The sequence below is a fragment of the Typopeltis vanoorti genome, chromosome 11 (genome assembly GCF_054136105.1).
Source record: "Typopeltis vanoorti isolate ZY-2024b chromosome 11, IOZ_Tvanoo_1.0, whole genome shotgun sequence".
Lineage (NCBI taxonomy): Eukaryota > Metazoa > Arthropoda > Arachnida > Uropygi > Thelyphonidae > Typopeltis > Typopeltis vanoorti.
In genome coordinates this window covers 73,826,808-73,844,138 of record NC_143559.1, presented here as the reverse complement: position 1 = coordinate 73,844,138, position 17,331 = coordinate 73,826,808, and the positions used below count along the sequence as shown (strand labels likewise).

Below are 17,331 nucleotides of genomic sequence, written 5' to 3'. Positions count from 1 at the left end.
ATCCTAAACTCACAGTAAAGCTTCCACATTCCTTTTGAAATTTGGTCTCTTTCAATGAGGTAAAAATATAGAGAGCTTTTGCCTGAATATTCCCTGTACCAAGAGGTATTTTTTTTTATTATAATCCTCAATCCAGAGTGATAGAAGACACTCCATCTCGATCAGTAAATCACTTCTATTTTGGGTGATTTACATGTTTAAAGAAGCAGTAGCAACTTTTCCTTGTTTTTTTGCTCTTATTTAATATAGTCCAAACTATATTAAATAAGACGCGAAATCTGGCATATCGCTATATCCCAGATTTCGCGCAACCCTTGTATTACTAGCGCTACTATCATGTCTCTTAATGACTTCCAGCTTTTACGCTCACCGCAGATTGGTAACAAAAAATTTCGCATTACGTAAAAAAAAATCGTGTTGACTGATTAATCACTCGCTTAAAGCGGGAAATGGCATTATTTCACTCAGTCGCACTAACTAATTATCGGCGCATATCGAATTTGCATTAACCGGGTTTTTCCTGTACAAAAAAAGGGAAATAAAACTTAATGTGAGAATTACAGAGGTATTTCTGTACTGTGTGTGCCTGGTAAGATTTATGCAAGCATACTTGAAAAAGGATTGTGGAAGGGAAGCTTGATGAAGAATAAACTGGATTCATGCCAAATGAATCCAGCTTATTCATTCCCACAATATGACAATATTTGTTATATTGTGGGAATATAACCAAGATCTGTATTTAAATTTTGTAGACCTGCAAAAGGCATATGATAAGGTGCAAAGAGAAAAGCTATTCACATTGATATGGTTATATGGAGTTGATTGGGCATTGTATCAAGCAATATTTAGTATTCATTTCAGTTTTAAGTCTGCAGTTAGAATTGAAAGTGTTTTCATGTTAAATCTGGTATCAGACAAGGATGTACATTATCCCCTCTGTTATTAATTATCTATATCGATCACATTATTAAGGAAAGTGGCATTAAACCTGATATCAAAATTGGAGATGTTAATCTCATCTCTTCACTTTATGCAGATGATGTTGTACTTTTAAATAAATCCAGTCCAAGTCTGCAAGATTCTCTGACTAAATTGAATAACTGTTCTAATAAATTTGGTATGCAAGTCAGCAATAACAGGACAAAGACAATAAAAATAGGCAGAAACATTGAAAACATCAGCTGCACTATGTATGGAGAACCTGTAGAGCAAGTAAAACAATTCAGCTACCTAGGCACAATTTTTAGTGACGATCATAAATTAAATATGGAAATGATCATAAATTAAATATGGAAATAGACAACAGAATGAACAAAGTTGGTATGGTAGGAAGTCAATTGAATAAATTTATATGGAATAAGAGAGAGAAATTAGCCAAAAACACTAAATTATGGATCTGATAGCTGAGGTAGAAATAAAACACTTGACCAAAGACTAGAGACCACAGATATGAGAGGCCTGAAATTTTACCGTGAATTGAAACTAACATGCCTTTTAATGTGTGTGTGTGTGAGAGAGAGAGCATCTACCCACCAGCTTGATACAGAAGCGGCATGCAAACAAGAAGCAATGAAATTCAACCGAAGGATTGAAACTTTGTGTGAGTGGAGCTTGCCTGTGCGACACCAAACAATACAGAAATAGTAACGAGAAGTCCCATCAGAATGATAAACAGGCAAAACACTACCCTGACGTGAACATGTTAAAACAAATGAAAACATCAAAGAAATGTGAATGTTGTTATGGCAGTTTCAGATATGGAATTTGTTTGAAGAGAATCAGCATTTCAACTTAATAATTGCTGGCTTGCGTTTGTCATTGAGTTGCACAATCTTTTGTTAATACCACACCAATCATATGCACGTCTTCATAGCTGCTCTATCTCTACTGGCCTATCATTGCTGTCTGTTTTGCACTCTGTTTTCACTTCTCACTAGTCATTTGTGAAGGATTGTTCATTACATATCTCAAGTCTTGTAAATTACTAGCAATTTTTGCTTGAAATATGGAGAAATGTTCAAGTTAGAGTGCTGGTTTTAAACTCAAAGTTATCGATTTTGCAGAAAAAAATGGGAATTGGGCAGCAGGCTATGAGTTTACAGTGACTGACTTTAATGTGCGATATTGGCGTAAACAGAAACTTTCATTAGAAAACACGAATAAGTCAAGAAAAGCATTCTGAGGACCTAAAAGTGGAAAGTTTCCTGAATTGGAGGAAGAGTTACTTGAATACATGTTAGGTTTCATAAAAATGGTTGCTGTATTTCACATGGAATATTATATTTCAAAATGCATGAGTTAGCTACAAAATGAAGCATCAGTTGCACAGATCTGAAAGTGATCCATTGTTGGATCACAAGATTTATGAAGAGGAAAAGTCTTTCCCTTTGTCGAAGCACATTCATTTGCCAAAGAACGGCGAAAGATTTCGAGGATAAATTGATGGATTTTCATTGTTATGTAATTCAATTTAGGAAGATCAATAACTATATGTTATCACAAATAGCCAATGCTGATCAAACAACCCTGATTTTCAACATGCCACACCAAACAACAATAACAGGAAATGGTGAAAAATATGTGACAATACTCACAACTGGAAGTGAAAAACAACAATGCACAATCATGCTTGCAAGTACTGTAGATGAAAGAAAGTTGCCTCCTTACATAATATTCAAAGGAAAACAATGCCAAAGGGGAAACTTCCTCCTGGAATTCATGTAAGAGTCGAAGAAAAAAGGATGGATGAATACTACATTGGCTTAGAGATTGGATTAGAACAGTTTGGGACAAACAGCCAGAAGCCAATAATAAAACAGCTTTTGTATATAAGGACCGATGCGGCCATTATTCCTGGTGGTCTTACACCTTGTCTACAGCCCTTGGATGTATTGATCAGCAAACCATTCAAGGGCTATGTACAAAAATTCTACATGGAGTGGATGGCAGCCGGCAGCTACAACCTGACTCTAGCAGGGAAGATTAAGAGACTATCATTAGAACTGTTGTGCAACTAGATTTTGAGAGCTTGGAAAATGATTTCATCAGAAATAATTGCCAAGAGATTTTTAAAAACTGACATCTCTAATGCCCTGGATGGGAGAGAAGATGATGCTATTTGGATAGATGACTTTGACAACGCATACAAGGAAACTGCTCTCGAGGCCAGAAGTAGCAATAGCGAATGGGAGATTAGTAAGTCATACCCATTTTTAGTTTTATCCTGAAAATTTTAGTTTCCGAAAATTCCTGCATATATCTCGCACCACGATTTTTTAGTTTTAATTTTTGAGGAAAAAAGTGAGAATTATCATCATCATCATCATCATACTTATCAAGGATTTAGGCCTAGCATGGCCTGTTCCGGCCTTAGAAGTCATCGTTTAAGAGGACGTCCTGGTTTTCTTTTTCCTAATGGCTTGTACTTTAAGGCTTGTTTTGGTAATCTTTCTGTTTTCATTCTTTGAACGTGTTCCATCCATTTATGTTTATATTTTTAAATTTTTTCTATTACTGGTTCTTGGTTTAATTCTTTCATAATATCTTTGTTTCTTTTGTGATCAAATAGGGTATACTTTGCAGTTTTTCTCATAAACTTCATTTCTGCTGTTGTTAATCTTTGTTTGTCTTTTTGTTTTATTGTCCAGATTTCGCTTCCATACATTAAGACATTAAGGTTCTTGGTTTAATTCTTTCATAATATCTTCGTTTCTTTTGTGATCAAATAGGGTATACTTTGCAGTTTTTCTCATAAACTTCATTTCTGCTGTTGTTAATCTTTGTTTGTCTTTTTGTTTTATTGTCCAGATTTCGCTTCCATACATTAAGACCGGTAGGGCTAATGTATTGTATACTTTTAGTGTGGTTTGTTTTTGAACTAGGTTTGGTTTAAATATAGAGTTAATTACACCTGTTATTTTTAAATATTTTGCAATTTTTACGTTTATGTCTTTTTCATTTTCATAAGTGATCATACATCCTAGGTAGTTAAATGAATTCACTTGTTCTAAGATCTTGTTATCTATTACTATTTTAGTTCTTACTGGATCTTGTCCTTTAAAGGCCATAGTTTTTGATTTTTCCGTTGATATTATCATACCATAATCTTTGGATATCTCATTTAGATTTAAAATAGCTTTCTGTTAGTTATCTTCAGAATTTGTAATTATTATTTGGTCATCTGCAAAGAGGAGAGTGTTTAAGTTAACTGTAGGTGAAAGTTTAATTCCTTGATGTAAATTTTTACTCCATTTTATTATTATTTCATTTAAGTAGATATTAAGAAGAGTTGCTGAGAGGGGACATCCCTGTTGGACCCCTTGGTTTATCTCTCGGTGAGAATTATATTCGAGTAAATATGGTACAGGGGGTATCTCGCTAATCCGAACTAATAAAAACCGTGCTCGTTCGGATTAGCGAATTTTCCCCAAGAGACAACAATAACTAGGGTTTAAGACAAAAATAATCAGATTCTAATGGTACATCAATTTAATTCTGTAAATGAATGAAGTAACTGATAGAAAAAAAAAGCTACTGTGCTGTAATGTAAAACTTAAGTTTATTTTGGTAAAAAATTTAGTTTGTATGTACCTGTATTGTTGAGGATTCTGTTTTAATAAAATTGCATAGTTCTGTACATGACTTGATTTGTGTAAAAAATATTACTTTCTTGTACACAACACAAAAAAAATTCACAAAATAGTTTTTTTATTTCTTTGTAAAAAAGTCACTGATTTTCTTTTGCTTCTTGGAAGCTGAACTTTTTTCGAATGCTTCTCGGAGCTGCATTAGCAATAAAATTTTATGGAATGGCGTATCATTCTGCTTAGCCCATTCTATACACATATTAAAACTGTCAACTGCCTCTTCGTGTTTTACTTTTTTTTCTTTGAGTTCTTTATCATCATCATCGTCTTCTAATTCATTCTGCATCGTCATATTTATAATTTCAGCATCTGATTTGATTTCGACTTTCGGTTCTACCTGTAATCCATTCCGTAACATCTGTTTGTGAAATTTCAACATCTGGATTTATATTTTTTACCAAATTATGCACGTTTTGAATTTCCTCTTTTGGTGTATCACTGAAGTTATCTTGGTAAATTCTCGAAGGGCACAGCTTTTTCCATGACGCTTGAATTGCTTCAAGTTCGACGACTTCCCAAGCAAACATGAACACACAATAAATCAAAATAGGCCTACAGTGTAACCGTACAATCGACAGTATGAAAAAATACTGTATTGTAATAATAATAAAATAAATAATAATAGTTAAAATAATAATTATTAAAAAAAATAACAGTACGCAAAATAATAATACATATTAAATAAAACTTTTTTTGTTTCAAACCGCAGTTCGGACTAAAGAGGTTCGGATTAGCGAGATACCACTGTATTTGGTCTTAAAACGATAGTCTTTCAAATGTTTGGCAAATTGATGCAACCATACTTATTGAGGTTGGAAGAGTACTTCATAACTTATGCTGATTCTAAGAATAGCCTCTCAGACCTGTATTGACTTCTACGTAATGTTGATGTTTTTCTCCATCTGATTCTATTGTGAACAAGTTTCCAGAGCATAGTCTTCCAATCCGATTTGCCATACGGATGACCTTGGATGTAATTTTTATATTCTTCAAATCAGATGTTAACTGATCTACCAGTCTATTCAAAGTAGGCTAATCTGCAGGCATAAGGAACTTTATACACTCCTGGATGATCAAGTGGATGTAGTCAATCTTTAGGAGAACATTGGCTATTTTTTCTGATGTACGGACGATAGGTTTTAGTTTACAATTTAAATTGTTTCTACAATTACTTTAGTGTTGAGTGCCTGTCTCAGTTAGCATTGTGTTCTGATGAAGCTGGTTAGAAAACCACTGAAATATTAGTGAATTTAATGAAAATTTTTTACTCTTGGTGTTGATTATACCGTTAAGCATTATTATTGAATAATGAATAATGCCTAAGCCTTTTTTACATATTTCCTTCTATTCTGTTCTTTAGGACTTAAATTTTACTGCTATTTGACTGCCAATCAGTGCTGCAATTTTATATAAATTATCCAAGTGGTTTTGTTTTGTTTAAGTTTACATGGTGGTTAGCATTTGTAGTAAAGAACTTATGGAGATAAAAACACACGCGTTGGAGTAATTACTTATAATTAAGAAAATAATACGCTACTTTTCGACCTCTGTGTTGAGGTCAACATCAGGACACAAGCTACAGGATACTATACAAAAGTAAGATAAATCTAAATGCTTTGTTAATTATTTACTTTACCCTAGCCTGACCTGTGTTGGTAGAAAAAAATTAATAACAATAAAATAAAAATATTACTAAATAAAATGTACACAAACTTAAAAATTACTTCACAAAATAAAATAAACTTTATTATTCATATCAGTATAATAATATACAGATGATTGGAAAAAAAATATAGTTGAACTACATTAAACTATTTCTACAGTCCTCACATATTAAGGTTTTTTTCTTCTGTTTGGGGTTCTGGATATGGGTTGAAGATGGGTCCTCCAGATTCTTGAAATTATTAACCCATCATTCTTGTTTAGATTCTATCTATTTGGATGATGTTTCAGCATCACACAAGCTTCTTTGAACTTTCTTTCAAACCCGTGTCGGGACTTGGTGCCTTTCCAGTTGATTCTGTGACATGTTTGAGTGCATGGTCTGACAGGCTTGTTTTACCGTAGTGGAGGAATTTAATGTGGCATTTATGTTTGTCTTTAATTATTGGGATGGTGTACCCTGTTTTCCCTATGTAGCGTAAGTTGCAGGTGCACTGAATTTTGTAAACCCCTGGGTAGGCAAGGTATGGAATAGGATGTTTGGATGAGCTTAGTAAATTTCTTAATTTTGTAGGAGGTTTGAAGGGTTGCCTTAATGTTGTATTTATGTAGTGTTCTATCTATTTTTTCCGATACACCCCTAATGTGTGGTATGGCTATGGCATTCTTGTAATCCTTTTTGCTTTTAATGGTATTTTTGTGGAGGATCTTGTGCACTTTTTTTTTTATTTTTATTATTGTAGCCATTTTTTATAAACGTTTGGGTAATAATTTAATTTTTTTTGTTCAGCACTGCTCATTGGAGCAAATTGTTAGGGCTCTATGCTGATGACACCCTAGTTTTTGTGTTGGATGGTGGTATGAATTTTTATGTATGTATTGGCACGTATTTGTATGTAGGTAGACTGAAGAAAAGGTAGCCTGAGGGAAGATGTTAAGTTGTTTCCAAAGTTCTTTTCCTCCATATTTAATATCCTCTGCTGTTTATTTATTTATTTAGTGCATGGCAGAAATTCCGGAAATTCACACCCAGCTTTCTTTTCTTGTGGTCCTGAAAATAACTGCTTGGTGATTGTATAGCTTGTGATTTCATGTCTATAGCCAGGAGATCATTAAGAAAATTCTGGCTGCCAGCAATTGCTCTAGCTCATTTAGCTCATTACCCAGGGTGCACCATGTGGAGGCAAGCTAGAAATACACCCTGCCTCTGCTGTTATACCATCTAGTCTAGATGATTTCTCATTCTTTTGGTTTTTAGAGCAGTTTCAAATTCTTGCATTATAAAACTGTTACACATAATGAGAAGTTTTGTTTGGATTATTATTTTTGGCAAAGCACCTGTAGTGAGGTTCACTGATGAGCTCTTCAATAGTTTTTTGAAGTGGTTCTTTCACACTAAGAATTTTCATTTTTGTCTTCAGATACTTGCTATTTTTAGCTTTTATTCTTAGTTTTTTGGGCTTCTTTTCCTTGGTGCATAAGGAACTAGCTTCCTGGTACATTATTCTAATTTTATGGGTATTTTCATATAGTTCTAATTTTTGATAGCCTAGATATGGTTTTTCTTCTCATTTTGAAAGACCACATATGCTTGATAATTTTTCTTTTTAGTTGAATATATAGATTATGCATCTTGTGATTTCTGTATTGCTGCTTAATGTCATTGGGTTTCTTTATCAGTTTTTCAGTGGTTTTTGTTATCCATTTCATTTGAGAAGATGAGGAAGGTGACCAGAGTTTTTGCTGATACTTCATGGATGGATTGTATGTACAATATGAGTGAAGCTCTGGGATGGTTCTTCAGGCATTAGGCCTTCCGTTAGTTTGTTTAATAGTGCTTCTTTATACTGAGTTTGTTTGGTAGGAAGAGTTACTTCAGTCCAGTGATATTTATTTGTTATTTTTGTTTTAGGTTTAAAAGTTGAGTTCTATACTGTTGTATGTTCTGCAATTTTGAGTTGATCTCACCCACTTTCAGTGGCAGCTCGTAAAAATTTGTAGTGGGGGAGTTCTGTAGTACTTTTATGAATTTTGTAAAGCAAAAAATAAAATAAGTTCTACAATGTAAGAAAGGCTTCATTTGCTTCCAAGTAAAATATAATTAGAGTTTGTTATTTTCCAGTAGCATACTTTTTTTTTCTTTTGTTGGTTTCAAAAAAAAAAGTATGCTTGCCAGATAGTCTTAGAGGTTTTTGTATTTTTTAGATCATCCTGTTGTTTTAAAAAAGTGAGATTTCTTATAAAAGTTGTTCTAACAGAAACTAAAATATCTGTTTAATGTATTTTGTTATATATAATATAACAGTATTGAAGTAACACTCACATAATGATTACTTTTCTTAGATAATTTTGATGATAATTTAGAAGATGAAGATTATGAGTTACTTGAAGAAAATCTTGGTAGAAAAGTACATAGGGTACGAGTAATTTTATACTATGGTATTCCATATATAGTTTATTTTAATTTACAACATATTTTTGGACTTTTTATGCATATGCCATTAAAGTATAATTAAATTATTTTAATTTACAGCATACCTCTTCCTGTGAATTATATTAAATTAGTTAATTTTTTTGAAAAAAGCTTTCCATTGTAAAAAAGTGAAATGATTTAATTTATCCAACCAAAAACTATTATTTTCCTCCATTTTGCTTGTCAAACTTTTCCTAAGCATGAAAAATGTATAGAAATAGTGTGACATAAGTGAATTATGGACCATAAAGATTGCAGAAGAAAAAAGAATAGAAACCAAAGAAATTAAATTCCTGTGAAGGACAGCAGGTCATACTCTCTGGGACAAAAAAAAAAAAAAAAAAAATCACAGAAATACATAAAGAACTAAAAATAGACTCAGTATTGGACAAAGTATACAGATACTGAAAGAAGTAGATTGAACATTTGGAAAGAAAGAAAGAAAGGACAGTTCAAGACTATGTAAAAAAAAATTACTCTAATTCCACCCAGTTGGAGAACATATAAGTCAGGTATGACCAAGGAAGAGATGGAGTGACACTGGAAAATGCTGCTGGGCCTAAATCCCTGAAAGGCTAATGATGAGTATCTGACATGGAAAACCAGAAGAGAGAGAGTTTCTATTTAATAGATGTTTCCTCTCTTCCAGACTCCATACTGTTGTGTTGTGGATTGTTATTTCTCTTTCTATATTCTATGTTTACTAGTTATTTTTATGAATATCATTCTGCTGAACTGGCACTGTGTCACCAATAATAATCATTGCTTCACTTTCCTCTAAATATGAAAACATGAACAGCAGTTGGTCAACACTCATGCATACTTCAGCTTCATTGAACTAACTTCTCATCCTACTCTGTTTATTACATTGATCTGTGCTCTATGAAACAGTCTTCCCCATATATTTTTCCCTAAGATGTATTGCCAAGAAATGACCAATCAGCAAAATGATGTCCAAGTGTTCAAGAAACCCCCCCCCCCCGATTACCCCCTACATGCAACATTGTTCTTATAGGTTTTGCAATTCTCATGTTTTGAGATAATGAAGAAAAAGCTTTCTAGAAAGACCTGATATTTTAAAAAATTGTGTAGATAATTATGCACATGGTGATCCAATAACAAAGCAGGCTCCCTTTTTTTGTTTCTCCCATGAAAGGGAGAAGAGCCTGTAGCAAACAAATGCTGTGTGCGGGTAGGGTCAGGAGTGGGATATTCTGTTGATATTCTTCTTGAATTGTTGGAGATTGTAATCTTTTGGAAATGCTTCATGGAGGAAGCTGTTCCACAGGATTGAGGTGGAAGGAATGAAAGATCACTAGAAGTAGCAAGTGTGCAGTTCGACTCTAAGGAGATGTTGAGCAGCTGTTACTCGAGTTCCTGTAGATCTGGCAGAAGTGTTTTCGTCAGGAAACCAGGATGAACAGTAAGCTACTGGAACAAATTCTAACTCATCATCATCTGAATTCAAGATTGGCACCATCAACATAAGATGCATCAGTGAAAAATAAGTGGGGCTAGCAAAAAAAGATTGAGATGTATCAAATCAATAGAGAAGACAAAATCAGGTGAAGAACTGCTAAGGAAGAAGTTGAGGCATTAGAGAAGACTGCTGACACAAAGCTGGCTAAGGCAATCAGTTGGTTTGGTTCTTGTTGGACCAAACCAGCTGATAGCCTTAGCCAGCTTTGTGTCAGCAGTCTGGTCATACCTGAGAAAGAGAAGCTAATAATAATGGTAAGTACCTACTGGAATTTCTGTTCAGAACATGGAATAATTATTACTAACACCCTGCTCCACCATAAAGATATGAACAAATTCACAGAGATTAGACATAAGAAACAAAGTCTCATTCACTCTGCTATTGTTGATAGCGAAACTTTCACATTCGTTCAGCACACAAGAGTATATAGAGGATTTGAAATAGAAAGTGATCACCATTTAGTTTTGAGCAGGATAAAATTGAATATCATACTGAAAAGAAAACTATGTAAGAAAATTTTACAAAGAATCAAAGTCAAGCAGCTTTCAGAGTCACTTTATACTCAAATACACGAATATTATTCAAAATAAATAAATAAAATAGTGGAAACAAGAACCAAACCTTTGAGATTCATGGCAGATTATGGCAGAAAAATTGATCAATTTAGCCAGAGATGCATGTTATAAGGTTGTCTTCAGAGATAAAAAAAAATCAGATCTCCATGATGGACTCAGAAGGTCAAAGGAAAAAGTCAAGAAAAAAAGAAAAACGAGTAGGATTGAAAGTTCCTAGCAATTGAGTCAACCTATGCTCTTAGAGAATATGGAGAAAAATGTAAGAAAGCAAAGCAGTATGCAAAACTAGCTGAACAAAAGTCATGGAAAGACTTTGCTAAGAATATAGAAAATAAATATCAGGAAGGTTTTAGGAAAAGTTTAGAAATGGAGGAAATTGTAATAAGATGATAAAGGGTACATGAACAGAAATTATTTTGAAAGAATGTTGAATGCAAAAAGCAGTGAGTGCACAATGGGAGAAACATTCAAGAGAAATGAATTCAGGAGTATAACAATGCTTAAGATAGAAAAGCCATCAAAAAACTGAAATGTGGAAAGGCAGCTGGAGTAGATGATATTCAACCACAAATGCTGAAATATGGAGGTATAAATGTTTTATAGTGGCTGCACTACATAATTCAGAAAGCTTGGTCAGGAGTCTGAATTCTAGGTTGTTGGCATAGAGGTCTCTTAGTACTCAGTATTTAAAAATGGAAATAAAACAATGTGAAAATTGCAGAAGAATTTCCTTATGGAGTATTATTCCAAGTGAGATTTATACAAACATAAGAAGAGACTAACAGATATTATGGAAGAAAAGTTGGAGAACAAGCTGGGTTTAGGCCAAATAGAGGTTGTCAGGATCGTATTTAAGTTTTGTAAATCAGGAAAATGCATATGAAAATATGCCAAGGGAAAAGCTGTTCAAAATGCTACAGTTATATTTAAATAAATTATAATAGCAGAATAAACTCATGTAAAATATTATTTATTATTATAATTCACCTTAGTATCAGAAGCATCTTCAATAACTGACAATTCCAAAAGGTGCCACCTAAGTAGCTAATATAAGATAACTAAAAAAAAAGTCATTAAATTTCCTAAATTGTTAAAAAAAAAATAAAATAAAATGTTGATTTACATTATACAGAAAGAATTACAAGATATTATTTCCAATTTTTTATCTAATGGTTATAAGAAGTCTTTCATCAAAAGAGCTCTGAACAGTTCGATATCTCTACCTCCTCAAATAAAGAAGAAATAATTCCTATCCCTTATGTGCAGGGCATTAGTGAACACACAGCAAAAATTTTAAAACCATTCAATAAATTTATTGCTTTTCACATCTCAATTATCCAGGTGTCTACCAGATTCCTTGCTCTTGTGAGTTATCTTATTTTGGACAAACAGAAAGATCTGCTTTTATTCGGCTAGAAGAACACAAGTCATATTCAATACCTTGACCCTTGAACAGTCTGGACTTGTGGAGCATGCTGTCAACACCAGACATAGAGTTCATTGGAACAAGACGAATCCTTCACAAAAGTCGATTCCTCATGGGGAATGGCTTTATAAGAGATATGAAACCTGACTTCACTCTCCTAACTTAAAAAGATCCAATGGTCTACATCTATCCCCTTTGTGAGAGAGAGTAATTTTTAAATCAGAAAATCTTTCTAACTTTATTTTATTCAACTGTGTGTGTGTGTGTGTGTGTGTGTGTGTGTGTGTGTGTGTGTGTGTGTGTGTGTGTTTAAAATAAGTAAGGAAATTTTATGACCTTTTTTATAGTTATCTTACATTAGCTACTTAGGTGGCACATTTTGGAATTGTCAGTTATTGTTCGATTAGCTTTTTACATGTACTGAAGATGCCTTTTATACTTAAGTGAAAATTATACTAATGAAATGATATTTTATGAGTTTATTCTGGCATATTTTATTTAAATATGCCTACTCACGGTATTTCCTTATTGAAACACGCTACAGTTATATGATGTAAATTCGACATTATATTGAGCAACACATAATCAATATTTAAGTTGTAAGTCAGCAGTTAGAATTGAAGGAGGCACAGGATGTTTCATTATTGAATCAAGGGTGCACGTTAAGTCTGCTGCTGTTCGTCATCTGTATGGATCACCTTATGAAGGAAAGTGGCATTAAACCTGTTATCAAAATTAGAAATGTTAATCTCAGCTCTTTACTTTATGCAAATGATGTTGTACTTTTAAATAAATCCAGGACAAGTGTGCAGGATTCCCAAACTAAATTGAATAACTGCCATAATAAATTTAATCAGGAATAAAAAGGCTAAGATCGTGAAAACAGGCAGGAACATTGACAACTTCAACTGCATCTTGAATGGAGAACCTATGGAACAAGTGAAACATTTCAGCTATTTAGGCACAGTTTTTAGTGAAGATAGTAAACTAAATATAGAAATAGACAACAGAATTAGCAAAGCTTGTATGGCAGCCAGTCAAGTGGATAAGTTAAGAGAGAAATGGGACAAAACACTGAACTAGCTGTATTCAAGACAGAATTCAAACCAATTTTAACTTATCTGAAAGCTAAGTTTGAAATAAAACGCTTGGTGGAAGACTTGCAACCACAGTTATTGGAGTTCAAGGGTGAACAAATGCAATCATTGGTAGAATCATATTAAATATTGAGTATATTAGAAGGATATCATTAGCATTTAGGAATGTGAGCAGAGATAATCTAGAATGGTTACTTAAAGACGAAATGCTAGCAAAATGGGTATTTATTGCTAGGATGGTGGCATAAATATCAGCAAGGTAGCAAAATGCCCCCAAAGTCTTCCCATGATTTTTATTTAGCTAGTTTTACACAGTGTTTTGCTTCACTTTTTACTTGCATAACTGGGAGGAGATCTCCATATAACCTAGACAGATACCCCATTAGGTATCTGTCTAGATAGTGAATGAATGAGGATGGTGTAACAATTTAGGATTTAGCCAACCACATTGTATTCTTATTGGCTTAAACCACGATGCAAAGTTATTCCAGTCTGTAAAAAAAAAAAAAAAAAGCGTGAGGGGGAGGCAACTATAACAGCTACAGAAATGATTGAGGAATAAATCTCCTCAGTAATGATTACATGATATATGAAAAATTATATATATATATATATATATATATAAATCTAGGCATTACAGTGATAAGATAAGTGAAGGAAAAAAAATGTATTCTGTAAGGGTAGATCCTTTCTGGATGGTTGTTTTGAAATTACTAACTGAAAAAGAACAATGAATTCATTAAACAAATACATGTAATATTTATAGGCTACACAAAAGCCTTGAATTATGTGAACAAAAATCAAGTTTAAAGACATGCTGATGATGAAACTGCATTGCATAACCATATAAGAGTAGGGAAAGGCAATTTTTATAGATATAACTTAAAAAAATATCAAATTGGGAACCAGTAAATTGTATCATATAATGCTGCTCCTGTTGTCACTGTCAGACATTGCAGAGACAGTTCATAGAGAAACACCATTACACTAGCTGCCTTCACATTCTAAAGGAAATTATACTTGATTAGAAATTATATTCTTGTTTTGGTCCAGTACCCAAGCATTCCTTTACATCATTTTGCCTCAATGCCCCTGAACCCCCCCCCTTCCCCATTTTGGACAGGTATACCACCATTTATTATTGGGAAGGGTCTTTACCCAGATTGGATTCATTTACTGAGTCACATCATTTAGAATCATATCTGTAGAAGGTATCGAGAGGTGAAATAATGTGAAGTCATATTTGCCGTAGGGTCAAAGCTATATAACTGAGAGGAGACCTCCACAAAGCCTTTAAAGAAATGCTGGAGACAGACCAGGGCTTCTGACCTAATGTCTGATCCTCACTTTCTCGTCGTGCACCCTGTTAGGTATCTATATGGATACTGAACAAATGAGAATGGGCTGGAAATTTGGGATTTAGCAGACCAAATTGTATTCTTATTGGCTTAAACCAAATATAAAATGATGGTACAACATACAAAATTTCATGTTGGCTGGGGTGTTGCCTGGTTAAACAAGGCCCCCCCCCTGTTGTTTTTTTGTCAAAAAAACAACAGGGTTTTATGGTATCAATAGCCCCATTGACACCATAAAACTGTAGCATTTCGAATAGCTTCTCTCTCACTTGGCACCTTTTCATATGCCTTTTCTACAAACTTAAATACAAATCTTTATTATATTTCCATGATTTCTCAACTATTTGTCGTAAAGTGAAGATCTGATCCTGAAAGCCTCTATTTGGATTGAATCCAGCTTGTTCTTCACCAGGTGAACAGCAAAAAATCAGCTACAGGAACAAATCTTTACACACATCCCAACTCAACATCACCAAAGTTCAAGATTGATACTGTCAATATAAGAAACCTGAGTGGCAAAGAAATGGAGCTAGTTGAGGAATTGGATAAATACCAGATTGACATAATAGGGACTGAAACAAAAAAGACAAAAATTGGCGATATCTTTCAGAGCAATAAATACAAAATATTATATGGGAAAAGAAGGAGTAGCTATAGTATTCAACACTAAATACGAGGCTAATCTTGAATGGCAGGAAATAGCATGTAGAGTGATGGGGGTAAATATCAAAATGGAGAATTGGACAATGAGACTCATTTGTACCTATGGTCCCACAGAAGGTTCTACTAAGGTAGAAGTGAAGGAATTTTTTGATGCTTTAGAGAAAGCAACTGACACATTGAGAGAGGAAAAATTGTTCCTTGTGGGGGATCTAAATAGCAGAGTAGGAAATGATTGTGAGACATACAAAAATATTTTGGGAAAATTTGGAGAAAAGAGCAAAGCTAATAATGAAATGACAAACACCTGTTGGATTTCTGCTCAGGACATGGACTGGTTATTACTAACACAATGTTCCAACATAAAAATGTACACAAATTCACATGGAGGGAAGAGGTAAGGAATAAGAAAAGTCCCATTTAACTGTTATTGTTGATATTGATGTTTTCTCACTGGTCCAGGACACTTGAGTTTAAAGAGAATTTGAAATTGGAAGTGATCATTATTTAGTCTTGAGCAGGATAAAATTGAATTTCATATTGAAAAGAAGAACATCTAAGAAAATTTTAAGTTAAAATTGGCTTGAATACTGTCTTGTATACAGCTAATTTCTCTCTTATTCCATATAAATTTTTACAGTTGACTTTCTACCATACCAGTTTTGTTGATTCTGTCTATTTCGATATTTAATTTACCATCTTCACTAAGAAAATTAACAATGAATTTGTTTTATTTTGTGCCTAAGTAGCTGAAATGTTTTACTTGTTCTATAGGTTATCCATTCACAATGCAGTTGATATTTTCAATGTTTCTGCCTATTTTCATTGTCTTTGTCTTTTTAATGCTGATCTTCACACCATATCTATTACAAATTAGTCAGGGTATCTTGCAGACTTGTAGCAGATTTATTTAGAAGTATGACATCATCTGCATAAAGCAAGGAGTTGACATTAACATCTCCAATTTTGATATCATGTTTAATACCACTTTCCTTCAGAGGGGGATAATGTACATCCTTTGCCTGACTCCAGATTTAACATTAAACCACCTTCCTGCACTTCCTTCAATTCTAACTGCTGACTTACAACTCAAATAAAGACTTAAGTATTGCTTGATATAATGCCCCATTGACACCATAAAACTGTAGCATTTCGAATAGCTTCTCTCTTGGCACCTTTTCATATACCTTTTCCAGATCTACAAAACTTCAGCTATTTAGGCACAATTTTTACTGAAGATGGTAAACTAAATATAGAAATAGACAACAGAATCAGCAAAGCTGGTATCGTGGGAAGTCAATTGAATAAATTCATATGGAATAAGAAAGAAATTAGTCGGAGCACTAAATTAGCTGTATACAAGACTGTGTTCAAACCAATTTTAACTTATGGATCTGAGAGCTGGGTCAGAAGTAAAACACTTGACCAAAGACTAGAGACCGCAGATATGAGAGTCCTGAGAAAGATTAGAGGCGTGAACAGATGGCATCAATGGCAATATCATATTAAAAATGAGGATATTAGGAAAGAACTTGACATTGTCAGCATCCAGGAATGCGTTAGCAGAGCTAATCTCAGATGGTATGGTCACTTAAATAGAATGGGAGAGGAACGATTAGCAAAATAAGTGTTCTCTGCCAGGTTGGCAGGAAAACGACCCAGAGGAAGACCAAGATATAGGTGGATTGATACGGTACAAAGTGCCTTAGACGATAGAAATATAAGATCTGATAATGTTGGAGTCTTGACAAGTAACAGACTGATTTGGAGGAAAATTGTAGATAGGAAGTTAGTAATGATGTAATTTTTTCATGTAGTACTGTCATATCCTGTACACCCCTTGAGGGTACATGGCAGGAATTTGATGATGATGAGATCTACAAAACTTAAATACAGATCTTTATTATATTTCCATGATTTCTCAACTATTTGTTGTAAAGTGAAGATCTGATCC

General features: G+C 33.7%; 1 protein-coding gene across 1 annotated transcript in view; it reads left to right on the top strand.

Annotated features, from left to right (window-relative positions):
* Spt6 (transcription elongation factor Spt6) overlaps positions 1-17,331 on the top strand; it is a 651,062-nt gene that overhangs the window by 79,417 nt on the left and 554,314 nt on the right. The window contains exon 5 of the mRNA XM_090401053.1: positions 8,652-8,725. Within this exon, the coding sequence (XP_090257179.1) occupies positions 8,652-8,725 (74 nt within the window). The remainder of the gene's footprint in view (positions 1-8,651; positions 8,726-17,331) is intronic.